The sequence below is a fragment of the Bos mutus genome, chromosome 19 (genome assembly GCF_027580195.1).
Source record: "Bos mutus isolate GX-2022 chromosome 19, NWIPB_WYAK_1.1, whole genome shotgun sequence".
Lineage (NCBI taxonomy): Eukaryota > Metazoa > Chordata > Mammalia > Artiodactyla > Bovidae > Bos > Bos mutus.
In genome coordinates, this window is record NC_091635.1 from 38,842,648 (window position 1) to 38,869,763 (window position 27,116).

Below are 27,116 nucleotides of genomic sequence, written 5' to 3' on the forward strand. Positions count from 1 at the left end.
AAAAGGGTGGGAGGTGGGTGAGCGCGCGCGCGCGCCGCCCGGCCGTCGTGGTTTCCTGGCTGCGCGCGCGCGGCGCTGGCGGAGTAGCTGCAGCTGTAGCAGCAGCCGAGAAGATGGCGGAGGGGTTGGAGCGTGTCCGGATCTCCGCGTCGGAGCTGCGAGGGATCCTGGCCACTCTGGGTCCACAGGCCGGGAGCAGAGGTGAGTCGCGCCGCCCAGCTGCTGGGCCGGGCCTGCCCGCCCCGCCTCCCTCCCCTCCTCTGCCTCCTCCCCGCTCGGTCCGCGGCGCTCCCGAGCCCCCGCCCCTTCCCCCAACAGTGGGGGCGGGGGCCGAGGGCGGGGCGGGCCCTCCCCTCCCACCAGCCTGAGAGCCCGTGTGGGGTCGGGCTCCGCCGCCTCCGGCCCCTCCGGGAGAGCCCAGACCGGGTTCCTGTTTCTGCCCCGTTTCTCACGGCGAAGGTGACTTGTTCCCCATTGCCCCGGCCCTCTCACACCAGCCCGTGGGTTCCCAGCTGTTGGGGGAAGCGACAAGGAGTTGGGCGCCGGGGTCTGGGGGAGGAGGCCCCCCGGAGTGTATGGTTCCCCGAGGAGTCAGCCGCAGGCCTGCCTTGTCTTATTTCCCCTTGGAGAGAAGGGGCTGGAGACTTGAAGAAGAAAAGGTTCAACAGCTTGGGATTTCCTTGCTGAACTTTTTCCCGCAAGGCAGGCTTCTGAAGGCTGCGCCACCGGAGGGATCCAGGACCTCAGAGAGCTGATTGTACTCTGGTTCGGCTTTGTCATGTGTGGGAGCAGTTTGTTTTTTTTTTTTAAATCAGAGAGAATGTCTAACTTGCAAGTGAAAGCCTCCAGCCACACCGGGAAAACACCGGGGAAGATTTTAGTGTCTCACCTCTCCTTGGTTAGTCAGGGGAGTTCGTTTAGGAATGGTAGTTCTGTTTCCGCAGGCTTATGGCCGAAGTTTGTGAAATTGATTTTCTTTGGCCATCTGAATTAATTATTCGGGTTGTTTTCTCTCTCCTCTCTGGAAAGTGGTAGTGGTTCTTCTCTGCCCCCCACCCCCTCCCCACAGCTTACAAAGGCTGCTGAGGGTGAGTTATTCTGGAGTTAAACTGCTTTACCTTTATTCAGAGTGAATGAAGCAGTCTTTTAAACTTTGGAAAATACTGAAGCGGTATCTTAAACTTCAGGGTTTTGGTTTTTGTTTTTGTTTTTTTTTTTCAATTTTGTTACACCCATGGGTGTAAATATTGGAGCATGTGACCCTTGTTATGAGCTTGTTTGCACTGGTGTTAACAGAACAATACTAGAATTTTCTATAGCATTCCATTTTGAGTACTCTGTAATCTCACCAAGTCCAGTTTCTTCCCTCACTGAACAGTTTAGTGGCTATTTACACTTGACTCTCCCCTTAACAGCTAAAGGTAACTGATCAGAAAATTGATACTTGCTTATCTGTCATTCTGCAAGTTCCTGGAGCCTGGAGAGTGGTTTCTGAAGTCCAGTTTTCTTCTTGAGTGCCCCAGTCCTTGGTGTTTTGAGAGCATGTCACAATACTTCCATCATCCTCCAGGGAAAGCTCCCTAATGGAACTTTTTCCTTCTCATATTCCATCATCATAGTAGCAGTTAGTCTCAGTATTCTAATGATGATAGTCTGAGTGGTGTTTCCTTGAAATGACTCTACTGGCTGCTGTCAGAGAGTTAGTGAGCATGAGTGGAGATGAAGAATGTGAAAGGAACTGCTTCCTGTTTGCTTCAACCGGAGGTATGCGATTGGTTAGTTGAAAGCCTCAAGAAGAGGATTGTCCTGGCCAAATTCAGTGACTGGAGTTGCAAACTTTTTCTCCAGAGATATCCAGAACTGTGGATTGTTATATGCATACTCCTCATTTTCTCTCTCTTCCCCTATTAGTATGTTAAAAGGATTCAACCACCCCATAAAAAATGTTAGAGGCAGAAGAGACCACAATGGAGCTGAGAGCTCTATAGTAGAAAAAAAACTCCAATGTAGAACTGGTCAGAGATCTTTTATTCTGACAGTGATGAGGTAGTTTAGGGTCTTGTGGATCCGAGTATGATTTGGGTAAAAATCAAAAGAATATGATTTTTTTCCCCCTTATTTCCCTAACTCAAGTGTAGGTAGCTCCAATATAGTTAAGTTTTTAGTTTTGCCAGATGCTGAACAAATATCTTAAACCTAGTAGAATTTCCATTTCTGCAGAAAGTTGCTTCCTTGTCCATCAATATGAACACTTGGATGTATAATTCTTGCTTTACTTTTAGTGACAGTTTTTTTCTTCTTCTTCCCCTTTATTCTTCCACCTTTTCCTCCCCAACACTCTCTCCAACATGGCAGAAAACATGAAGGAGCCCAGGCAGCGAAAAGATAACAGGCGCCCAGATCTGGAAATCTATAAGCCTGGTCTCTCCCGACTAAGAAACAGACCTAAAATCAAGGAACCCTCTGGGAGTGACGAATCGAAGAATGAAGTTGTAAATGACAGAGATTCTTCTGCGGTTGGAAATTGTACCCAACTCATTAAAGATGTCTGCAAAGACAACCCACAGCAAAATGGTCCTGTAGACTCAGAAAATATTCAGGCACAGGAGTCCTTTCCTGGGACTGTTGGACAAGAGGATCGAAGCCTAAGAATTATTAAGAGAACAAAGAAACCAGACATGCAGATCTATCAGCCTGGAAGGCGTTTGCAGACTGTTACCAAAGAAGCCACCAGCCGGGTGGAAGAGGAAGAAATCCTCAACCAGGTAGAGCAACTGAGGGTAGAGGAAGATGAGTGTAGGGGAAATGTGAAAGAGGAGGTGGTGAACAAGCCAGACAGAGAGGAGGCTGAAAAGAGCCTAAGTGGTGACAGAGTAAGGGCTGCAAAGGGAGAAAAAGGAAAGAGGGTAGAAAGGGGGGAAGGGGTGAAGAAAGCAAACGAAGACTCAGCTCAGGGGAAGCCGGGTTCTGCCAAGCGCTACTCCCGCTCAGACAAACGCAGGAACCGCTACCGCACTTGCAGCACCAGCTCGGCGGGGAGCAACAACAGCGCCGAGGGGGCTGGCCTGACTGACAGTGGAAGTCGCCGCCGCCGCCAGGATCGGACCAAGGAGAGGCCCCGACTGAAGAAGCAGGTGTCTATGTCCTCAACCGACTCCTTGGATGAGGACAGAATTGATGAGCCCGATGGACCACGGAGGAGCTCAGAGAGGAAGAAACATTCAGAAAGAAGCTGGTCTGGCCGAGGGGAGGGAGAGCAGAAAAGCAATGGTAAAGAAAATCGAGGTACTCTTCGAGTCACTTTTGATGCAGAAACCATGAACAAAGATTCCCCAGTGGTGAGGTCGGCCAGGGAAGAGGTGGATAGGTTAAAGCCAGACAAAGGCTCGAGCGGTGGGGGCAAAGGCTCTGAGAAGCCGGAGTCCAAAAACCTGAGACAGGAGCTTCGGGGTCGCGGTCGGGGCATTCTCATTCTCCCTGCCCACACCACCCTGTCAGTCAGTTCAGCCGGTTCTCCAGAGTCGACGCCTTTGGGACCTCGGCTTTTATTTGGAACTGGTAGCAAGGGATCTCGGAGTTGGGGCCGGGGAGGCACCACTCGACGATTGTGGGACCCAAACAATCCTGAACAGAAACCCGCTCTAAAGAGCCAGACGCCGCAGCTACATTTCTTGGACACTGATGATGAAGTCAGCCCTACCTCTTGGGGTGACTCACGCCAGGCCCAAGCCTCTTACTATAAGTTTCAGAACTCTGACAACCCCTATTATTACCCCCGGGCACCAGGCCCTGCCTCCCAGTATCCTTACACAGGCTATAGCCCTCTGCAGTACCCGGTGGGCCCTACAAACGGTGTGTACCCAGCGCCTTACTACCCGGGCTACCCAGCTCCATCAGGACAGTATGTGTGTAGCCCTCTCCCTGCCAGCACCATGAGTCCTGAGGAGATGGAACAGCACATGAGGAACATGCAGCAACAGGAACTGCACCGGCTCCTCCGGGTGGCTGACAACCAAGAACTACAACTCAGCAACCTGCTCTCCAGGGACCGCATCAGTCCTGAGGGCCTGGAGAAGATGGCTCAGCTCAGGTATTGGGGGGGGGGCGGCAGGAATCCCTATCCTGGCTAAAGGGGAGTAGGAATAAGCTGGAGGTGTACGGGGCCCATAGCTGAGGAAGGGAGAAGCCTTTCAGGTAAACTCCCGGGTGTTACCTCCCTTTCATATTAATTTTTGTAAGGGAAGGGAAGTTAGAACGGAGCAGAAAAATTTGTTTCTAGTCCTAGAAATGATTGTGCTTCCCACTTTTTAAGAAGAAAAAAATCTTTTAAGAGAGCATGGACTCTGGATATGGAAAAGGAAAGACTTTCTAAAGTGCTGAGAAATAAACAGCATGTACCCTGTTACTTTGGCTGTTAAATTCAGGTAGAGGTACATGGGGAAGAACTACTTTCCTAGACAACTTGTCTTTAGAATGACATTCTGCTGTGCAGAATGGAAGCTAGAGTGAGAGCTATACCTGGTGGCGTTTTGGATTTCCTGCCAAGGAAGGTGTGTGATTTGCAGGGACCTCAGGTCTTGGGTCTAGCCTTCCCTGTGGTATATTTGGAGCTAGAAGTTGCATGTATTTTATTCCAGAGCTGAACTGCTGCAGCTATATGAGCGCTGTATTCTATTAGATATTGAGTTCTCTGATAATCAGAATGTGGATCAGATCCTGTGGAAGAATGCTTTCTATCAGGTGATTGAGAAGTTCAGGCAGCTTCTCAAGGATCCGAATGTTGAGAACCCAGAACAGATTCGGAACAGACTTTTGGAGCTCTTGGATGAGGTAAACCATCATCTTTATGCCCTCAGGATAAAGGCTTCAGCATCCTTTAGTTGTGATGAGTTTTTACCACCCGAAATACTATGTTTTATAATAGAACATTGACGACAAACGTTATGCTCTTTTCTTGAGTTTAGGCCTACCCTACCTCTGTTGCTTCCTTGACACTATAATTTAACCGACAGGTGGAGTTAGTTTTGAGCTTGGAAGCTTTCTGAATGTCTTACCTGGAATGTGTGTTCATGTGTGTGTGTGTTTTTGACTGCACCTTGCAGCATGTGGGCTCTTAGTTCCCTGACCAGGGATCAAACTCATGCCCCTTGCAGTGGAAGCTCAGTCTTAACCACTGGACTGCCAGGCAAGTCCCTGTGTATGTTTTCATATCTTTAAAACCACAGAAAGGCTTATGCTATCAATTTGTCTTGGGTTTAGTTGGTGGCCACTAAATACTGCACATACCTCCCTTAACATCTGCTGGCTGAACAATAGCAGAACTGTGAAAGGGTTACTTGCCCCAGTTTCTGGGTAGAATGAATCAGAACAGGCTGATTTGGCTGATTCTTATTTTTTCTCTTTATAGGGTAGTGACTTCTTTGACAGTTTGCTTCAGAAGCTGCAGGTCACTTATAAGTTCAAACTGGAGGACTACATGGACGGTCTTGCCATTCGCAGCAAGCCATTACGAAAGACAGTAAGCCAGCTTCTTTATCTTAAATTTATTCATTCACTTAGTAAGCATTTATTTAGTGTTAGTTCATTAGAAGGACTGATGCTGAGGCTGAAACTCCAATACTTTGGCCACCTCATGTGAAGAGTTGACTCATTGGAAAAGACCCTGATGCTGGGAGAGATTGGGGGCAGGAGGAGAAGGGGACGACAGAGGATGAGATGGCTGGATGGCACCACCGACTTGATGCACATGAGTTTGGGTGAACTCCGGGAGTTGGTGATGGACAGGGAGGCCTGGAGTGCTGCGATTCATGGGGTCGCAAAGAGTCGGACACGACTGAATGAGTGAACTGAACTGAACTGAATGTGCTCGTCACTGTGCTGGGTGTTGAGGAAACAAGAATGAAAGACGAGCGTTCCCCCACTCGTCTGTGGGGGAACAGATGAGTTAAAGCGACAGTTATAATGTAATGTCATAAATACTGTAGTAGTGGTATGTATAGAGTGTAGAGGGCATTGGGTCTGCTAGAGACTGATGGAGGGGTCAAAGAAGGTTTCTTAGTGACTGTCAGGTTGAGTTTTGAAACATGACTAGGAGTGGAAGGGGCAGTTTAGACGCAGGGCACAGTGAGAGGACCACACCTTGTTGGGAAAGTAGAAGTCAGCATGCTGATGTCTGTAATGTGGGTTGGGCTGTTGGAGGAGGTAAAGTTAATGAAGTAGGAAGGGATGGATCATAAACTCTTAGGTGTCATGCTGAAGATTTTGGGTTTTTTTCCTGAAAGGAGTGAGGAGCTGTTGATTGATTTTCAGCAAATGGATGGCATAGATATGTTCTTGGGAATCACTCAGCAATTAGATGAGTTTGGGCAAGAGTGGAGGTAGGAGAGTTGGGTATGGGCGTGAACTGAGGTAGAGGAAGTAGAGGTGAAGAGGAGACAGATTGGAAGACTGTAGGGAGCAGCATTGAATTGCCGGCTGGTTCAGTATGAATGTCCAGATCGGAGGCGTGAGGAGGAGTCCAGATCCTCCCCACATTGTGTGTCCTAGAAGAGAGGCTGCAAAGGAGGAGGTTAGTTCTGTTTTGAATCAGCTTGAGTAGAGGAGCTGGATATGAACAAATGAATGTTTTGGTCTGTCTGGAGCTCAAGAGAAAGAGCTGGAGTGGTTATAGAGATTCAGAAGTTGTCAATGTATAGGTGATAGTTGAAAGGACCACCTATAAAGTTGGGAAACTAGGAGAGCCAGCCTGAGAGCAGGGGGTCAGATTTTAGGGTGGTGGTGGGTAAAATGGTCAAGTGCTATAAAAACCCTCACATGTCACAATTGCTGAAAAGTATCGGTTGGGTTGGATGACCTTATCACCAGTTACGTTACTTGGAGAGGATGGAAACCAGATCAAAGTGAATGAGAAGTAGGGTAGCAGATACAATGAGATGGTAGCCTAGGCTGTTGTAAGAAGGCTGTGAAGGCAAGGAGGGAAGGGAAGTTAGTAGTTAAAAGACATAGTGCCAAGAGAAGTTTGCTTTTAAGCTTGGAGAGACTTTAGTGTAAATGTTTGTTGAGAGGAAAGGGCCAACGGAGAGTAAGAGGTCAATTCATTAGAGAAACGAGTGTGATTTATGGGGCAGAGGCTTCCTCTTGCCTTTCTGCTCCTTCTGATCAGTTGCCACGCAGAAGCTGTATTACTAATCAACAAGTACTTGACGAGTCCCTCCTACGCACCAGGTGCCATTCTAGGCACACGTAATTCAGCCTGGAACAAGAACGCCGTGGTCCCAACTCTCAGAGTTTAGTTTGATTAGGGATGAGTACAGGTGTTGGATTAGTAACTGCAGGTGTAGTGACTTCTGCAAAGGGTGTTGTGGGGCTGTGGTATAGGTGTAAAGGGGCCTAGCGGATCATAGAGGCCCGAGGAAGTCATGGTTAAGCTAAGGCTGAAGACCCAAGATATTAGCCAGGTGAAGTGTTTGTTGCTCAGTCTTGTCCGACTCTTTGCAACCCCATGGACTGTAGCCCACCAGGCTCCTCTGCCCATGGAATTCTCCAGGCAAGAATGCTAGAGTGGGTAGCCATTCCCTTCTCCAAGGACTCTTCCCAACCCAGGGATTGAACCCCACATCTCCTGCATTGGCAGGCTGATTCTTTACTGCTGAGCCACCAGGGAAGCTCCTAACAGTATGTTGTAACAGCATATACATGTTATGAAGTGATGTTCCTTAAGAAGGCTTTTTTGTTGAGCTCATGTCTTAGGGTAGTTAAAGTTTTACTCTTGTCTTCTCATTGAGGGACAGATGCCAAGCCCATCAGTGAGAAAACATACATGTAGTATTCCCAGTCCTGGATGTTGTGGGTGTTTGGTAAAGGATTGTAACTTACTGTTTTAGAGAATTATTGCTGCTGCTACTAAATCGCTTCAGTCATGTCTGACTCTGTGCAACCCCATAGACGGCAGCCCACCAGGCTCCGCCGTTCCTGGGATTCTCCAGGCAAGAGCACTGGAGTGGGTTGCCACTGCCCTCTCCATTGTGTGAAAGTGAAAAGTGAAAAGTGAAAGTGAAGTCGCTCAGTCGCGTCCGACTCCTAGCGACCCCATGGACTGCAGCCTACCAGGCTCCTCCATCCATGGGATTTTCCAGACAAGAGTACTGGAGTGGCTTGCCATTGCCTTCTCCGTAGGGAATTATTATTGTCCTGCAAAGGAGATGGAGTACAGTAACACAATACAGTTGTATTGTTTGAGGAGAGAAAGATGATGGAAGGATGGAAAGGAAAGAACAAACAACAGTTTTAATACTCTATTTGTATATCACTGTGCATGGCTTGTGGAATCACAGTTCCCCAACCAGGGATCATACCCAGGCCCACAGCAGTGAACGTGCTAAGTCTTAATCACTGGACTGCCAGGGAGATCCCTGTATATCACTTTATAATTCATAAAGTATTCTTACACATTTTCCCTCCAGTTTCCCTGTGAGATAGGTATTTTTATATTCCGATGGAGAAGCTGAGTCCCAGAGACTTAGTTGAGGTTACCCAGCTACTACAAAGACAGGCAGAATGTTTTTCCATTTGACTGGACTTTGTTGAGGATTGCTGGTCCCTTATTAATGTTGCTCTGTGATTTTGACCCTCTCCCTGTCCTTTGGGGTTGAAGTTAGAGTTTCTTGGGTAGATGCTGCTAACTGGTCGTTTCTCCTGAAGGTAAAATATGCCTTGATCAGTGCCCAGCGATGTATGATTTGCCAAGGAGATATTGCCAGGTATCGGGAGCAAGCCAACGACACGGCAAATTATGGGAAGGCACGCAGGTACTGTTGCCTCTTGTTCGTTACTCCTCTTCCCCTGTGTGGCTTTAACCTAGGCCCTGTTGAGAGCAGTGGCCCACCTGAGCTGCGTCCTGTACATACGTCCTGCTGGTGCTCCGATAGGCCTCATGCTTTACCACTCGAGGGTTACAGCTTAAGTAGTAAGGGCTATCAGGTGATAAATTGGGAAAGTGTTAATACAGAAATATTTTTTAAAAATTGCTTTTCTGTTCTAGTTGGTACCTGAAGGCCCAGCATATTGCTCCGAAGAATGGGCGCCCTTATAACCAATTGGCTTTGCTGGCTGTGTATACGGTAAGAAATTTTGGATGGGGCAGTATTTTGCAGGCAGTATGTAAGATATATGGATTTTGATAGCATCAAGTCCTGGAACTAGAACTCATCTGAACACCCAACCCAAAGTATACCCCCTTCTGTCTGCCATCCTCACACTCCTTTTGTTAACTGTTGCTTTCAGAGGTAAGCTGTGAGGGACTTTTCACTTCAGTTGAATCCACTTTCACTACACGTAAGTTCCCAGGGGAATGCTTATGTGGCAGCCAAACATTACTCGCTGTTTTTGACCAAGGTTTCTGCTCTGAATCTTGTCTTGTTTCCCTTCCCTAGGTTGAACTAGGTTACTCATCTCTAGAAGGAAAGGAAGGCTCCCTGTATGTCTCCCCTTTAAAGTCCTCAACTAAGTATACCCTTCCTTCCTTTTCCCGGATCATCACCTTATTCATCTGAGCTGATTTTCACCTTAGGAGTCTTTTTAGCAGAAGCGCAGTAAATGCCAAATTGTACCTGTCTGATCTTGCTGAACTCCTCTAAATGTGGCTCTCACAGTGAGCCTTGGGATCTGACAGAGCCCCTAGTAAGGAAACTGACTTCAAGGGGGAGGGGCCAATTGCAGGTACCAAAGGTTTAAATACAAGGGGCAGTTAACGTGTTCATTGGCAGGGAGAGTTTTCTTAACGCTGTAAAATTCATTGCCCACATAAACAGCGTTTGAATTGATATTTTTATCCTTTATTCCACACACACAAAAATTCCTAACACTTTAATTATGGATTGACATTGTTAATAAGGAATGGGGTTTAAGGATACACTTTTTGCGGAATCTATGAATTTCTCTCTCTCTGCTTTCTACCTCTGTCCTGTTCTCTTTTAGATATGTGTTGAGATTTTTTTCTCCCCTCTTTGTGACTTTTTCTCTCCCCTTTAGTCTTATTTGTTAACTAGAAAATATAAAAAAAAAATTTCCCCTCAATGGCTTTAAAAAAATTGTGATAAAATTCATGTGAGAAAATTAACCATTAATTACGGTCTGTACCTAGGAGTGAGATTGCTGGGTCAAATGGTAATGCTGTGTTTCCCTTTTTGAGAATCTGCCAAGCTGTTTCTTCTAGTGATTGCAGCATTTTATATTTCTGCCAGCGGTATAGGGGAGTTCCAGTTTCTTCATGTTCTTGCTGATGTTTATTACTTTTCATTGCTTAGAGTTTGACCAACCTCGTGGGTATGAAGTGATATCTCATTGTGGTTCCCTCCTCCCTACCTGGGGACTGTTTTTTGTTCTTCTTTAGTGTATTTTTTAAATTTTTTGGTCAGTTTTAGGTTTACAGAAAAATTGAGCAGAAAGTACAGAGAGTGTATACTTCTTCAACTCCCAGTTTTCCCTATTATTACCATCTTTCATTAGTATAGTACATTAGGTATAGTTAGTGAGCCAGTACAGGTACATTTATTAATACTAAAGTCCACAGCTTACACTTGGGTTCACTTTTATTCTTGTACACTCTGTGAGTTTGAACAAATGTATCCATGTGTCCACCATTACAGGATCACAGAATGTTTTCAGTGCCCTAAAACTAATAACCCTGTGCTTCGCCATTCACCCCTTTATCCTTCTTCCCTCCCCCAGGCCTCTGTCAATCACTGATATTTTTTACTGTCTCTCTAGTTTTGACTTTTCCAGAATGTCATATAGTTGGAACCATCCTGTATGTAGCCTTTTCATGTTGGCTTCTTTCATTTAGCACTTAGAGGTATTTTTGTGACTTGATAGCTCTTTTTGTTTATTGATGAGTAGTATTCCAGTGTATTGATGTACCACAGTTTATCCATTCCCCTATTGAAGGACATCTTGGTTATTTCCAGGTTGGAAATATCCTTGGACTATGAAATGCTAGAAACATTTGTGTGCACGTTTTTTTGTGGACGTAAGTTCTCAACTCATTTGGATAGCTACTTAGGAGTGTGATTGCTGGGTTGTGTGGTTAGGGCATATATAGATTTGGAAGAACCTGTCAAACTGTCTTCCAAAGTGGCTGTACCATTTGGTGTTCCCACCTATTGCTGTGCATCCTTTTAAGCATTTGGTCTTGTCAGTGTTCTGGATTTTGCTCTTTCTAATAGGTTTGCAGAATCCTATTTGTGTTAGGCTTTGTTTTAACTTACAATTCCCTAATGACAGATGATGTACAGCATCTTTTCATATGCTTGTTTGCTTTCTGTGTATTTTTGGTGAGATGTCTATTTAGATCTTTTGCCCATTCTTAAATTGGATTGTTTTCTTATTATTGGCTTTTTTTTTTTTAATATTTGGCTGTGCTGAGTCTTAGTTGTGGTATGTAGAGTCTTCAATCTTCCTTGTGGCATTCAGAATATTTTAGTTGTGGCCTGTGGGATCTAGTTCCCTGGCCAGGAATCGAACCTAAGCTCCCCTGCATTGGAAGCATGGCATCTTAGCCACTGGACCACCAGGGAAGTCCCTGTTGTTGAGTTTTTAGAGCTCGTCTATTTTGGATACCAGTCCTTTATCAGATATGTGTTTTACAAATATTTTCTCTCAATCTGTAGTTTTTATCTTCTTAGTGTTTCTCACAGAGCAGAAGTTTTTAAAATCAATGAAATCTAAGAACTTCATCAACTTTTTTTTTTTATGGATTGTGCTTTCAGTGTTGTATCTGAGAAGGCATGGCTAAACACATGTTACCTAGATTTTCTCCTCTGTTATCTCCTAGGAGTTGTAGAGTTTTACATTTTGCACGTAAGTCTGTAGTCCATTTAGAGTTAATTTCTGTGAAAGGTGTAATGTCTATGTGTAGATTCATGGTTTTGCATGTGGGTGTCCAGTTGTTTTCAACACTATTTGCTGAAAAGACTCTGCTTTCTCCTTTAAACTGCCTTTGCTCCTTTGTCAGAAATCAACTGACTGTATTTGTGAAGGTGTGTTTCTGGGTTCTGTATTCTGTTTCATTGATCTACTTGTTTATTCTCTAGCCAGTTCCACACTGTCTTGATTACTATAGCTAGCTTCATAGCAAATCTGGAAGTCAGGTAGTATCAGTATTGTGTAGGCTATCCTGGATTTTTTTTTTTTTTTGCCTTTTCACGTAAACTTTATAATCAGTTTGTGTGAAGTGGTAGCTCACATTTGATTTGCACTTCCCTAATGTTTAATGATATTTAGCATCTTAGTAAAGTAATGCTTAAAATTCTCCAAGCCAGGCTTCAGCAATATGTGAACGGTGAACTTCCTAATGTTCAAGCTGGTTTTAGAAAAGGCAGAGGAAGCAGAGATCAAATTGCCAACATCCGCTGGATCATCGAAAAAGCAAGAGAGTTCCAGAAAAACATCTATTTCTGCTTTATTGACTATGCCAAAGCCTTTGACTGTGTGGATCACAATAAACTGTGAAAAATTCTTCAAGAGATGGGAATACCAGACCACTTGATCTGCCTCTTGAGAAATTTGTATGCAGGTCAGGAAGCAACAGTTAGAACTGGACATGGAACAACAGACTGGTTCCAAATAGGAAAAGGAGTACGTCAAGGCTGTATATTGTCACCCTGTTTATTTAACTTCTATGCAGAGTACATCATGAGAAACGCTGGACTGGAAGAAACACAAACTGGAATCAAGATTGCCGGGAGAAATATCAATAACCTCAGATATGCAGATGACACCACCCTTATGGCAGAAAGTGAAGAGGAACTAAAAAGCCTCTTGATGAAGGTGAAAGTCGAGAGTGAAAAAGTTGGCTTAAAGCTCCACATTCAGAAAACGAAGATCATGGCATCCGGTCCCATCACTTCATGGGAAATAGATGGGGAAACAGTGGAAACAGTGTCAGACTTTATTTTTCTGGGCTCCAAAATCACTGCAGATGGTGACTGCAGCCATGAAATTAAAAGACGCTTACTCCTTGGAAGGAAAGTTATGACCAACCTAGATAGCATATTGAAAAGCAGAGACATTACTTTGCCAACAAAAGTCCGTTTAGTCAAGGTTATGGTTTTTCCAGTGGTCATGTATGGATGTGAGAGTTGGACTGTGAAGAAGGCTTAGCGCCAAAGAATTGATGCTTTTGAACTGTGGTGTTGGCGAAGACTCTTGAGAGTCCCTTGGACTGCAAGGAGGTCCAACCAGTCCATTCTGAAGGAGATCAGCCCTGGGATTTCTTTGGAAGGAATGATGCTAAAGCTGAAACTCCAATACTTTGGCCACCTCATGCAAAGAGTTGACTCATTGGAAAAGACTCTGATGCTGGGAGGGATTAGGGGCAGGAGGAGAAGGGGACGACAGAGGATGAGATGGCTGGATGGCATCACTGACTCGACGGACATGAGTCTGAGTGAACTCCGGGAGTTGGTGATGGACAGGGAGGCCTGGCGTGCTGCGGTTCATGGGGTTGCAAAGAGTCGGACACGACTGAGCGACTGATCTGATCTGATCTGATCATGTGCTTATTAGTCTGTTCAAGTCCTTTACCCATTTTTTTAAAATCAATAAAATAAAATTCTTTTAACTTATTTAGTTTTTAATTGAAGGATAATTGCTTTACAGAGTTTTGTTTACTGTCAAACCTCAGCGAAAATTTTAACTGTGATCACACAGAAAGCAAAATTTGCCGTCTTTAAAAGCATACTGTTTCAGTAGTGTTGAGTACATTGCCGTTGTGCAGATTAATCTCCAGAACTCTTTTCATCTTACAGAACTGAAACTCTCTACCCACTAAACAGCAACTCTCTGTTCTCCCCTCCCTCTGGCCATTGGTAACCACCTTTCTTCTTTCTGTCACTGTGAATTTGTGTACTCTAGTTACCGAATATACATGGAATCAAAAAGTATCTGTCTTTTTGTGACTGGCTTATTTCCCTTAACATTAAATCCTCAAGGTTCATCCATGTTACAGCTCATGTCAGTTTTCACCTTAAGGCTGAGTAACATTCAGTTGTGTATATATCATATGTTGTTTTTCATTTCATTTCTCAGTGGACATGTCTACCTTTGACCATTGTGAATAATATCACTACGAATATGAGTGTACAAATACCTCTTTAAGACCCTGCTTTCGATTCTTTTGGGCATATACTCAGAAGTGGAGTTGTTGGATCATGTGGTAATCGGGCAATAGCATTTTCAGTTTTCTGAAGAATCACCATACCAACAGCTGTACCACTTAATAGTCCCACAAGGATGCCAGTTTATCTGCGTCCTTGCTAAAGCACACTATTTTTTGTTGTGTGTGTGTGTTTTTGAATAGTAGCCAACCTAATTGCTTTCAAAGCTGTATGGCATTGTGGTTTTGACTTGCATTTCCCTAATGAGTACTGGTTTTTTTATGTTCTTGTTGGCCATCTGTGTATCTTCTTTGGAGAAAAGTCTGTTCAAATCCTTTGCATATTTTTAAACTGAGTTGTCTCTTTGATTGTTGAGATGTAGCAATTCTTTACGTAGTTTGACCTTAATCAGATACATGATTTATAAATATTTTCTCCCATTTTACGGGTTGTCTTCTCACTCTCTTGATAGTGCCCTTTTGACAAAGTTTTTAATTTTGATAAAGTGTGGTTTATCTATTTTTACTTTTGTTGCTTGTGGTTTGATGTCATAGCTAAGAAACGCTTAACCAAATTAAAAGTTAAGGTTTCTTATTTATTTAAGCGAAAATGCAGAAATCTTTTTTTTTTTATAGTTTTAATTCCTCTGTTTAGGTCACTGATCCATTTTTGGTTAATTTATGGTGTGAAGTAAGGGTCTAATTTATTCTTTTGCATGTGGCAATCTAATTCCCTTAGCATCATTTGTTGAGATTATTCTTTCCCCATTAAATAGTCTTAATACTTTTAAAAGTCAGTTAATGTATGGTAAATTTACTCCTGGACTCTGAATTCTCTCTCTTGTGCGAATACTATGTTGTTTTAATTACTGTAGCTTTGTGGTAAGTTTTTAGATTGGGGTATGTGAGTCTTCCGACTTTGTTCTTTTTCAACATTGTTTGGTGGTCTGGGGTTTTTTGGAAAGCCATATAGATTTTAGGATCAGCTTTTTCTTTTCTGCCAAAAGAGTCACTGTGATTTTGATACGGATTCATTGAGTCTTTGGAGGGCTTTTGGTCTGTTTATATCCTTACAGCACTAAGTCTTTTGCTGCAAAAACATAGGATATTTTCCGTTTATTTAGGTCTTCTTTGATTTCTTTCAGAAATGTTTTGTCGTTTTCAGTTTAAAAGTTTTGCATTTCCTTGGTTAAATTTATTCCTAAGGTATAAATAAGGTATGTTGTTATTTTTGATGCTATTATGAATTATTTCCTAATTTCTTTTTCAGATTGTCTATTACTAATATACATAAATACAACTGATTTTTGAGTATTAATCTTGTGTCTTCCCTCAGTGGTTTGTTGCCACACAAATTAAATTGTTACGTGTTTTTTTCATGGACCTCTGACCTAGGTTAGTACTCTTTGCAAGTTCTTTTCTTCTGTCCCTCTTTTTCTTTCTCTGTCTTAACCCAATTAATTGTCTTTTAACATCACTTTCTCAACTTTTCTGTAACTTTTCCTTCAGTGGATCCCAAGTATTTGCTGAGAACATGCTGTGCAGGTTTTGCTAGGTAATTTGATACGGTTTCTGTCCTGAAAAAAAACCATTGAGAAGACAAGTGTGTACAGACAACAGTACAAGTTGCACTTGATAGCATATGATGCAACTGATTGTTGGAAATATAATTTTCTATGCCACTAAGAAGGAAAAATGTGAGCTAAAGTAAGATGATGGTAGATATTGATTGTGAGTTATATCTTGATTTCAGAGATGTTAAAATATGAAAAAAATCATTGTGGGACTGATCAATTACTGTAAAATCACGGGAGTGGCATAATTAGAATAACATTAAAGATAGCTTTCATTTAACTGACTGAAACCATGTATCAGATATTCTGTTAAACGAACAATTATGCGAATTTTATTCTTTTCAGGAGCCATATATGTTGGTGAATATCTTCATTTTACAGATAAGGAAATTTTTCTAGGTTGACTTTCTTAGGCTTATACCTAATTGGTGGCAGGACCAAATTCACACTCAGGCAGTCGAGCTTAGAATGTGTATCTTTAACCATGTTAGATGATTGCAAGGGGGCACTTTTAAAGAGTAAGTAAGTGCTGGGGAGAGAAGGAAATAGTAGTCTAGGTACATTTTGAGACAGGGAAAGGGTAAAGATGTATATGATAGAAAGGCTTTTGATTTTCTTTCCTTCTAACCCTCTCCCTTTGATTTCCTTATTAATTGGTTGTAGAACTGGACTTGAAGTGTTTATTTGCTGAATGCATTGAGCCATAGTTTCCTTTCCTCAGTAGAGTCAGTACCTTGTAGTGCAAACATGAACTTAGGAGCCAGGGAGGCCTTGGTTCAAATACTAGCTTCTCAGAGGTTTGGCTTTGAGACCTTATTGGCCAAGTTATATAATAATCTTCCTGAACTCCTGTCTCCTCATCGTTAAAATGGAAATAATAATGTCTACGGGGCAGTTTCCTTGGGTTTGGAAATACTGTTTCTGAAGTGCTCATCATTTGCCTCACAGTTACGCTTAATCAGTGATATTGCCATTGTTATTTATAATTTAAATATGATAGTAATTAGTACATGCTGACCATTTTCTTTCTCTGAAGAGAAAATATAATTGCTTTCATATTTTGTAAGGCTTTTTATTCTTTTCCCCTGCTTTTGAGTGTGTGGCTTTAAGAGTAGCTCACATTGTAGACATAGTCCTGGGTGAGAAGAGAGCTCTGTTGTCATCACCGTGGCTTCTTCTATGGATAGCTTTCTCATTTTCTTGTTGGAATTCCTCACAGCTTGGGAGGGATGGTAGGGTTTCCTGGGTTGGCTGACTCAGGCTGGAGTCTGGAAGAGAACTGGTTGACTCAGTGTCTCTGACCTCTTTCTGCAGAGGAGGAAGCTGGATGCTGTCTATTATTATATGCGCAGTTTAGCTGCCAGCAACCCTATCCTGACTGCCAAGGAGAGTCTCATGAGCTTGTTTGAAGAGACCAAACGGAAGGTGAGTAGGGATGCAGGCAAAATCATTTCTTCCTAGAAGAATGCATTTCTCTTACTGTCTCTGTGTCCTTTAGGAAATGACTCATAGTGTCCTCAAGGGGTGCCGTTGGTCTGTGCCATAGAGTCAGTCTCTGTGCAGAGCCAAACTCATCTTTAGGAGAGCACTCCACGAGGGCCTTTGGGTGTACGTGTTCCACAGCATATGGTTTACAGAATAAGTAGCTTTTATGAGACAAAACAGATGATACTCTGTACTTTGGAACTATGGCTAAGTCTTTACTTTTTACAGTTCTTAGCGAACAAGCTCAGGTGAGATGAGCACTTCTCTTTATTGGCTGAATACCAGGAGAGTCTGAGCTTACATGTTTGTATGTCATACAGGCGGAACAGATGGAAAAGAAGCAACACGAAGAATTGGAGCTGAGCCCTGACCAGTGGCGGAAAGGGAAGAAATCCACTTTCCGGCATGTAGGAGATGACACCACTCGCCTGGAGATCTGGATTCATCCATCCCATCCCCGGTCCTCCCAGGGCACCGAGTCTGGGAAGGATTCTGAGCAGGAGAATGGGCTGGGCAGCCTAAGCCCCAGTGATGTAAGTTCCTGGGAGCGATGTCATGAGCACGACTAGCTGAGTAGGCGTGAGAGCCTGGTGCATGGAGCCATGGAGCACTGCGCAGACGTTTCCCATTCATCTCAGGGAGTCAGACCACTTCAGGCTCCCTGATGCTCTATACATGTCCTCCACCTACATTTCCTTTATCTTTACTATGCGCTTCCCTCTTTCACCACTGTGTGGCACTACAGAATTTAGTAAAAGCTTTTCTAGATGAAGATGAATTTAGAATTAAAAGTTTTTTGCTGCCCTGGGTTCGTAGTCATCAGTATGATGCTTTAGGATTCTGGGTGGGATATTTGAAACTAGGGAGAGGACACAGTAATTGGAAAATTGCAGATGGCGGGTTTATCGTGCCCTGAGAGCAAAACTTATACAGTGAATGGCGAGATGAGCTGGGACCAGGTCTTGAAAGGTCATACAATAAGTAGTTTGACCTTTTACCCAGAAAGTCATAGGGAGCCATTGAGTGCTTTAAATAGGGAAATGTCAGGTGTGCATTTTAGAAATAGAACTCTGGATGTTTTGTGGAAAGTTTGGAGAAGAGTAAGACTAGAAATAAGGAGCGTAGAAGGGTGCAACAGTAATCCAAGTGAGATGTGAGAAGGAACTGAACCAGGAAATGGCTTTGGAGATGGGGAAAAGTGAACAGAGTATATTAATGAGGTTGAATCCAAAGGGCTTAATTGGGCATGGGAGCTGAGAGAAGTAGCACTTAGGTTTCTGACTTGAGAACTGGGTGAACTGGTCCATTCCCTGAGATAGAGAATAAAGGTGGAATTGGTTTTAAGAAAAATACGATGAGTTTAGTTTTGGACATGTTGGAATTTCTGTAGGACACTGACGTGCAGATACTTAGAGACTATCAAATATCTGAAACTCGAGAGTGATTTGGGCCAGAGGTGAAGATACTTGAAGGCATCCTCTTATAGATGATACTAAAGTCATGAGAGAGAGTTGATTCAGCTACTCAAGGAAGGGACATAATGATAAATAGGTTGAAGACCTATGAAAGAAAGGAGGTAAATGGCAGGAAAATGTCCTTGCAAATGATGAGAAAGGAGTAGGATCCAGAGCACAGGTGAGGGGGATAGCGGAAAAAAAAGATGAGAGATCCGTCTTTCTTGTGCTTGAGGGAAAAGAGGAATGGATAACTGGGGGTGCAGGTAAGATCGTGAGTATTGTAGGAGGAAGGTGAAGGATGGCCTTTTCATGTTGTCTGTTTCCTCTTTGAAGTTGGAGGGTTGGCTGTCTGCTAAGAATGAGTCAAAGGTGGTGGGATAGGAGGACTCATCCTTCAGGGTTTAATTTAGAATTCCCTTTATCTTCCTCTGTCTTTGGTCTTCAGCTCTTTTCTTGATGACTTGGGGAGAAGTCATTGCTTATAAACGAAACTACCAGCTTCCTGTGTGCCATGGTGTGCATGGGGCCCCAGGACGTGAGGGTGCTTCAGAGGGGTTGCTACTGTGGCAGAATCCTCACTGCTGCCGCTTCTAGTTTGGATGGTACCACCTCAGACCGGAAGTCTACTTGAATGGGAGACAAACTGTTCTATGGGATTAGCTCCACTGTGTGTCTTTAAAATGAAAGCAACAATGACAGTTTGAGAAAGTATTTTATGGCATTTTTTAAGGAGTATCCCTCATTAAAGTTATAATTAATGTTTTATAGATCTCTGTCTTCCATTAGGGGTTTTATTTATTTTTTTAAGTAGTATGTTTGTAAGTTTGTATTTTTATTCTTTTTTTATTAAATTATTTTTATTTTTTAATTGTAGTATAGTTAACTTACAATGCCATTTTGTTTTTGGTGTACAGCAGAGTGATTTGGTTATATGTTTTATATATATATATATATATATATATATATATATATTCTTTTTCATATTCTTTTCCATTATGGTTTCTTACAGGATATTGAATGTAGTTCCCTGTGTTATATAGTTAGATCTTGTTATTTGTCCATTCTATAAGCATTTGATTGTGCTACCTCTAAACTCTGAATCCATCCCTCCCTTACGCCATTCCTCCCTTGGCAACCACGACTCTGTTCTCTATGTCCGTGAGTTTGTTTCTGTTTCGTAGTTAAGTTCATTTGTGTCGTATTTTAGATTCCACATGTGCGTGATATCACATGTTGTTTGTCTCTCTCTCTGACTCACCTCACTTAGTATGATGAGTTCTGGGTCCATCCATGTTGCTGCAGTGGCATTATTTCATTCCTTTTCATGGCTGGGTGCTGTTCCCTCACACACACACATGCTCACATCTTCTTTATCCATTCATCTGTCAGCGGACTTTTAGGTTGTTTCCATGTCTTGCTGTTGTAAACAGGACTGCTGTGAACATTGGGTCGCGTCTGTCTTTTCAGATTAGAGTTTGTCTGGATATGTGCCCGGGAATGGGATTGCTGGATCATATGGCATGTGTTTTTATTCTGCATGCATCTAAGAGAGGCATTTTCAGCTACACGTTGGAGCCATTACATTTTATTATATTTAGTACATTTTTAATTATGCAAGTAATATATTAATGTATTTTTAGTAAAAATTTCAAATAATTACATATATATGCAGAGTAAAATTTAGTAATTTGTTTTCTGAACTATTGGTGAAGCTCTTTGTATGTTTTCAGCCTCTGCATCATCCTGGAGTAATCATTTCCCTTAATTTCTTTTAAAGTTACATCTTTGGGTTTGGACTCTTAGTTCTGTAATACCAGCACAGGAGGAAGAAGCCTACAGTTTCATAGCTCTCTGTCCAGCTAGGAAACCACACTGCCTTTTTTGACTGTTTTCTCAGGCCCAGGTCATCTTCCCATATCCTTTTCTTTGATACAGCGGGCCTCAAGAACTCAGTTCACTCTCTGTTCCCCAGAACAGGAACATACATTGGATGAGAAGTGAGAGTTTATTCACAGACATTTGAGTAATTAGGCTTTGGAAATGCAGAGATGAAAATAACCAAAGATGATTTCTAGCCTTAAGGAGCACTGTGTCATGTGGGGAAGATAGAAACATAAATATTTGATTATATTATAATGCGGTGTGCTGTGATAAAGGCAAGCATGAGAGGCTATGGGAACAGGAATTAAAGGCACCTAAGGGGTACGGTTAAGGAAGGCTAGACTGAGGAGGCAATTTGCAGCTGAAGGATGATGTCAGGGCATTTCTACTCTTAGGCATGAAGGCTTAGGGAGCTGCAAGTCATTCAGTGTGGCTGGAGGCTAGAATGTGAACAGTGCTCTTGCTGGAGATGTGAGTCATCCTTTACCCCTTCTTTTTCAGTTAATACCAAGGGCTATTACTGTGCCTCCTAAACATAATTTTAATCCATCTACTTTTCTCTATTTCTACTACCACTGTCCTGGTCTAAGCTGTCATTCATCATTTCAGTAATCCACAGATTATTGAAAGCTCTTAATGGTCTTCCCACATTTATTCCTGGTCCTCCTTAGGCCTTTCGTTTTAGATAGTAACCCAAATGAGCTTCCAGGTACGTATTTCTGATCATGCCACTTCCCTCTTTGACAGTCTTCAGTTGTTTCTCTTTGCTCTTAGAATCAGGTCCAAACTCCTTAAAATAGTTTACTGGGCCCTGCAAGATTGGCCTCTGCTACTTCTAACCTTATCTTTTACCTCTCCACTGCCCCCACCCCCGACTTTGTTCTTGTCCTTTGGCTATACTGGCTCCTTCCTTGAAGGGCCCAGCTTCTTCTCTGGCCCTTGGCTATGACACATTGTCTTTGCATCTCTGCCCTTGGCTATGACACATTGTCTTTGCCTGCAGTTCTGCTCTCTCTTAATCAGCTCCACTCTGACTCATCCTTAAATTCTCAGAGTAAATATCACTTCCCTTTTCCAGGGAAGCTTTTCCTGATCCCTGAGCCTGGCTGTTTCCGCTTTGTAATGCCATGTTTCTAATTAAGTAATTATTTATTTATTTTTGGCTCTGCTGGGTCTTTGTTGCTGTGCAGGCTTTTCTCTGCCGAAAGTGGTGGCTACTCTGTAGTTGCACTGTGCAGGCTTCTCATTGAGGTGGCTTCTTTTGTTGTGGAGCACAGGCTTTAGGGCATGTGGGCTCAGTGATTTCAGCTCCCATGCTCTAGAGCATAGGCTCAGTAGTTGTGGACCATAGGCTAAGTTGGCTCCTTGACCTGTGGGATCTTCCCGGACCAGGGATTGAACCCATGTTTCTTGCATTGGCAAGCAGATTCTTTACCACTGAGCCACCAGGGAAGCCCTAATTAAGTAATTTTAGATGCAGTTTTTCTCTTGTTGGTTTAAGTCTCTGTTGTTAGATTCAAGCCTTTGTGAAAGTGGGGTCCATATTTGGTTGTTCATTGCCTTATCCCCAGTGCTTGTGTATAGAAGATTCTAAATAAATCTTAGTTGAGCATATAAAGGAGGGGAGGAAAAGTGAGGGATGAAACTGTAGAATTAGGAAGGGCCAGGTTCTTCATAAATATTGAGGAGTTTGAGTATCTAATATTAAGGACTTTAAGCAGGGGAATCACATAATCAGATTATATAATGATCACTCTTTTCAACACTTTTAATGTTGAAACATATTTTTTTTTAATTTGTTTTTTGTTAATTTTTTTCTTTGTTTTTTAAAGGAAAAGTTTTTTTTTTTCTTTTTTAATTGCAGAGATAACACCAATTCACTGAATCTAAGTCAAACAAAAACAAAGTTGAAAATGAGATTCACTTGTTTTCTTGCCTTCAGAGGCACCACTATTAACTATTTGGAAGTTCTTTCAGACATTTTTCTAAATTTTTACAGGTGTGTGTGTATGTATACATACGTGCCTAGACACATGCAATGTATTTTTAAGCAAAAATGGGTTTATACTATATATAAACAGCATACAGTTTGCTTTTCTGAATTATCCACTGGACATACATATAGTCACTTCTGCTATAAGGTAACACATGCGTTCCTAAAAATCACTGTGCTATGCAAAATTGCACGATAAAAACCACAGAGCTGACGGGGAAAATGGGGTTAGGAGAATAACACTCAAAAGCTTCCTCAGTGACATAGTTCAAAAAAGAGATAAGAACCTAAGAAAACAGTTGTTGTGTTTTCTCCATGTTCATTGGTTAAGGAGTATGTACATACTATCTTGAAAAAGACATAAAGTTTACTTGTAGAAGTGGGTTTGGAAGCATTGCCGCTTGTGAGTTCTTGTGAAATGACAGAAGGAGAATCACTTGAAATTGGACCTGCAGGTAGAACGCCAGATGGGCTTAGGCGTGGCTCACAATGCAAGCGCACGTGGTGAACTGCAGGAGCTGGTGAATGCTTGGGGGGTGTGTGTGTTTTGTGTATTCCTGTGCAGCTCCGTTCAGCTGGGTGGAGTTTTCTGTGTTTACCTGTTGTTTCCCCTGAACAAAATAAAAGTTTGTGTTAGACTCACATTGTTCCCTAATAGGTTGATCATGATGGAACACATTTATGTCTTCAAAATAAGGGTTACAGCAGAACTGTGTTTCCGCTTGCCCAAGAATATCTTTTTTTAGTACGTCCTTAGTATGGCTGTATGATATTTTATTATAAACGTGTATGCCATGTATTTATCTGTGTAATTTAAATATTTGCTTGTGTTTTACTTGCTTATTCACTTCAGTTGTCCTTTTTGAGTGATTAGCTTTGACAGAAGTTGCTCCTTTGACAACTCCTGGAGAGTTTCTAGCACAGACTTCTACAGTTGCTACAATTGAGATCCGTGAATGAGAAACAGAAAATTTGGCTTCAAGTGGTTGTTAGTAATGATAGTCAGCTCCAAACTAGTTTGTTCTCTCTCTGCCAAGCGTGAGCTTTGGCTTTCTTTCTGAGTGGCTGCAGGAGGTTAGCTTGTGGGTTGTTGGTTTTCAGCCTTGAGATGTGGTTTGGGTTAAACATGCAACCTGGGGAGGGACTGCCAGCCCCAGCTGTAAGTGGCATCCTCTGAAACTATTGTGCCTCACATTTAAACTGTCTCCCTGCCAGCTAGGCCACTCCCAGTTCAGTGTCACTAGGGTTCCAAGCATTCTTTATTTACTGAATATGCCTTCTGCTGTGTCTCAGCTCCCTTTGAAAATCAGGAAAGTGTCCTATTTAGCAAATGAGTTGTTGCTGAGTGTGAGTTAATCTAAGGATATAAAATGATGGCATCAGAAATAATGTTCATACTGAAAGGTGAGAGTCTCTGTTGGAAATGCTGAGGATTTTCTGAGACCTGATTGCTCTGTTATCAACATCTCGAATGCAGTGTAGCATGTGTCCATCTGCTGGTAAAGAATGAGCAGATGATAGTGAGAGCTGTTCGTTAGATGTTTGTCTCTCAGACTTCAGTGAGTTCTGTTGTGGCATGATTTGGTTTGCCATGCTCAGCATTTTCCTCAACCCATTGTGATTGTTGTATGTATAACACCCTCGGTGCTGTATGTAGAAATATGTCTTTAGACAAGGTAAATGTCATTGTATATTTGGCCAAGCTCTCGCCAGACCTTCTCTTTGGCTCCTCTGAAATATTTTTGGAGGGTCAACTAGACTGAATCTCAGTAGCTACTAATACTTGTCATTAGGCCTTTTCTTATTTGAATCTTATTATTTCACCCACCAAATTATATTGTTTGCCTTGGTCTTTTTTTTTTTTTTGCTCCTCATCCTTCTGTCACATTCCATTATTTTATTTCTTTGCATAGTATCTTTTTTTTTTTTCCCAGGATTTATTCAGATCTGGAATTTAATGCAGTTACCCCTGAATTTTTAGAGCAGAAGACTAAATTCTGGGTCTAGTGCTTAACCAGACTGGTTAACCTGTACTGTTGTGCCAGTTTTGTGCTAAGATCATAAAGATAAGTGCAACATTGTTATATCCTCAAAGTGTTTAGAGCCTAGTTCATGGGTCAGCCAGCTTTTTTTATGAAAGGCCAGATAGTAAATGTTTTGGATTTTGTAGGCCATATGGCCTCTGTTATTACTCAGTTTTGCTGTTTTGGTGCCAAGGTAGTCACAGACAAAATTTAAATGAATGAGCATGGCTGTGTTGCAGTAAAACTATTTACCAAGACAGGTGGCAGGCTAGCTTTGGCCTGCGGGCCTAGTTTGCCAGCCTCTGGGTGAGTGGGAGGAATGGCTCCATAAAGAGAATGTTTCCGTCAACAGTTGATTATTGTTGTTTGTGGTAGTTATGTTCTGTGAAGTCAACATAGACATTGACTGAGCAGGTACTGAACGCTCTTAAGGGAAATTCAGGGTTAGGTTCCTATGAGCCTCTGGTTACAAGATTTTCATCTACTGATCAGTACACGTCTATGTTTCAGTTTAAAGACACCTTATTTAATATATTGTTGGTTCATTAACATTGAATTAATAACCAACAGCACCCATCATGCCCAAGCAAACTTACCTAGCACATGTATTTTCTCCTTAAGGCACATCACAGCCTTCTTATGTTTAGGAATATTAGCATTTCAGCACTGTGCTTGGGGACCATTTTAATCAGTGCATAAAAATGTGGAAAATGTGGCACTAAACAGGCCACAGAAAGGACACTTGTTTCAAGTGTGAGAGAATCACCTTGCTCAGTCTCAGCAGGGAATGTGCTTATCAGGCGACTCAAGTTTTTTTGCTGCTCTGTGCATGTTCACAAATGACTGTGAAAGCACCGTGACTATTGATTTCGGTGCTACTAATAAGTTTTAGTGAGTCTGTGGATTCACAAATGCAAAATCCACAGATATGAGGACCGCCTATCGTAGTGTCGTGAGGGAGTATGTCTTGGGTGCCGTGGAAGCACAGAGAAGGGCATAGTCCAGTCCAAGTGGAGGCATGGGTTGTGGTGGGGAAAGGAAGGGCCAATTCAGAAGGATTCCAAGAAAAGTTAACTAAGGAGAGTGAAAGAGAATGTTCCGAGTAGGAGGAACAGCCTGAGCAGAAACAGAGGCAATAGACACAGCAGAGGGTTTGCAGGGTATCTGAATCTGTGATAATTTGGAGGAGGATGTGAGAAAGCTGGAGTGGTAGAAAGACTGAACCTTCCACAAGAACCATTCTCTGGTTTGGTGCTGTAGGTATACATGGGCGTGGTGGTCAGGAGGTTGGTCTCATAACATCCTTCTGGATTCTGGAAATAACATTTTGTTTCTGGAATTTCTCATTGTTTCCTTGTCGTGTCTGCACTGCTAATTCAACAAAAGCAGTACCATTCCATTCATTAAGTTTGGTAGGGTGAAAGTTGACTGAATTTTTTTGCCCCGCAGTTTGCTGATTAAAAGGACTACTCTTTTAGATTGTGCTTTAGGCGAACTAATGAACGTGGAGAAGGTACTAGTGTCTCTTGTGTCTTGGTGGTTGGAGGAAATTGCTAATGGCTTCAATTAAGAAGGGCAAAGTTTTTTTCATACTTATATTTTTATGGCTTTTAAAAGTTCACAAAGCCAACACATGTTTATTGTAAAAAGTTTGAACATGCCAATAAACACTATGTTTTATCACCTAGAGGTAACTATTATTAACATTTTAGGGTATGCTCTTCCTGGCATTTAGATCAGAAACGTCTCATGCTCATTATGCTGGAAAATCAGAAGAGAAAAATCCGTGCCTAATTTTTAACCTAGAGTCTGGTTGGGAAAGTGGTATTTTAATTTCTTAGGTCAACAGAGTTATCCATATCTTGGTCTTCATCAAAGTAGCGCAGTTAGAGTGACAACCGTAATGTCCTCTCTCGTGCATAAAGAGAAGCTTCTCAAGCCACATGAAGAAGGAAGAGTTCAAGAAAGGTTAGGCATCTAATAGGACTGATTATTGCTTTTGGAAGATTGAGTCTGAAAGGATACATTTCATGGGGAAGCATCTTGAGTGAGGAATAAATTGGGGCATAAAGGATTAAAGTGAGGCTCCCTGGGCTTATAAAATTTATGACCTTGTTTGGAAAGCTGGATTCTTGTTGGGGAAATTTCTAGGCAGTTATGTTGGGGTTGGTTTCTAGGTGGGTGGGAAAAGGGATTGGAAGATCTAGTAAAGGAGTGGTTGCCTTTTTAGATATTTTAATTAAGACATATTTTTGAATGGGGTAATATAGTTTGTATGTCTATATATAAAATATAAATTCTATATATATATAAGAGGGATTCCTGAGTGGCTCAGTGGTAAAGAATCCTCCTGCCAATGCAAGAATCACAGGAGACACGGGTTTGACCCCTGGGTCAGGAAGATCCTCTGGAGGAGGAAACAGCAACCCACTCTAGTATTCTTGCCTGGAAAATCCCATGGACAGAGGAGCCTGGCAGGCTACAGTCCATGGGATCGCAAAGAGTCAGACACAACTGAGCGACTGAGCATGCAGGTATTTATCAGGTAGA

At 42.5% G+C, this 27,116-nt stretch overlaps 1 protein-coding gene across 3 annotated transcripts in view; it reads left to right on the forward strand.

The window, feature by feature from the left end:
* The first annotated feature begins 6 nt into the window (after positions 1-6).
* Positions 7-27,116, forward strand: part of SMG6 (SMG6 nonsense mediated mRNA decay factor) — a 200,670-nt gene continuing 173,560 nt past the window's right edge. The window contains exons 1-8 of one of the 3 annotated variants that reach the window (XM_070390231.1): positions 7-201; positions 2,356-4,090; positions 4,638-4,830; positions 5,408-5,518; positions 8,701-8,807; positions 9,041-9,119; positions 17,041-17,151; positions 17,532-17,744. In XM_070390231.1, coding sequence (XP_070246332.1) covers positions 114-201; positions 2,356-4,090; positions 4,638-4,830; positions 5,408-5,518; positions 8,701-8,807; positions 9,041-9,119; positions 17,041-17,151; positions 17,532-17,744 — 2,637 coding nt within the window. In that variant the 5' untranslated portion in view covers positions 7-113. Of the gene's footprint in view, positions 202-306; positions 460-2,355; positions 4,091-4,637; positions 4,831-5,407; positions 5,519-8,700; positions 8,808-9,040; positions 9,120-17,040; positions 17,152-17,531; positions 17,745-27,116 lie in introns of those variants that run through there. The other 2 variants (XM_070390232.1, XM_070390230.1) reach the window with 2 other exon arrangements.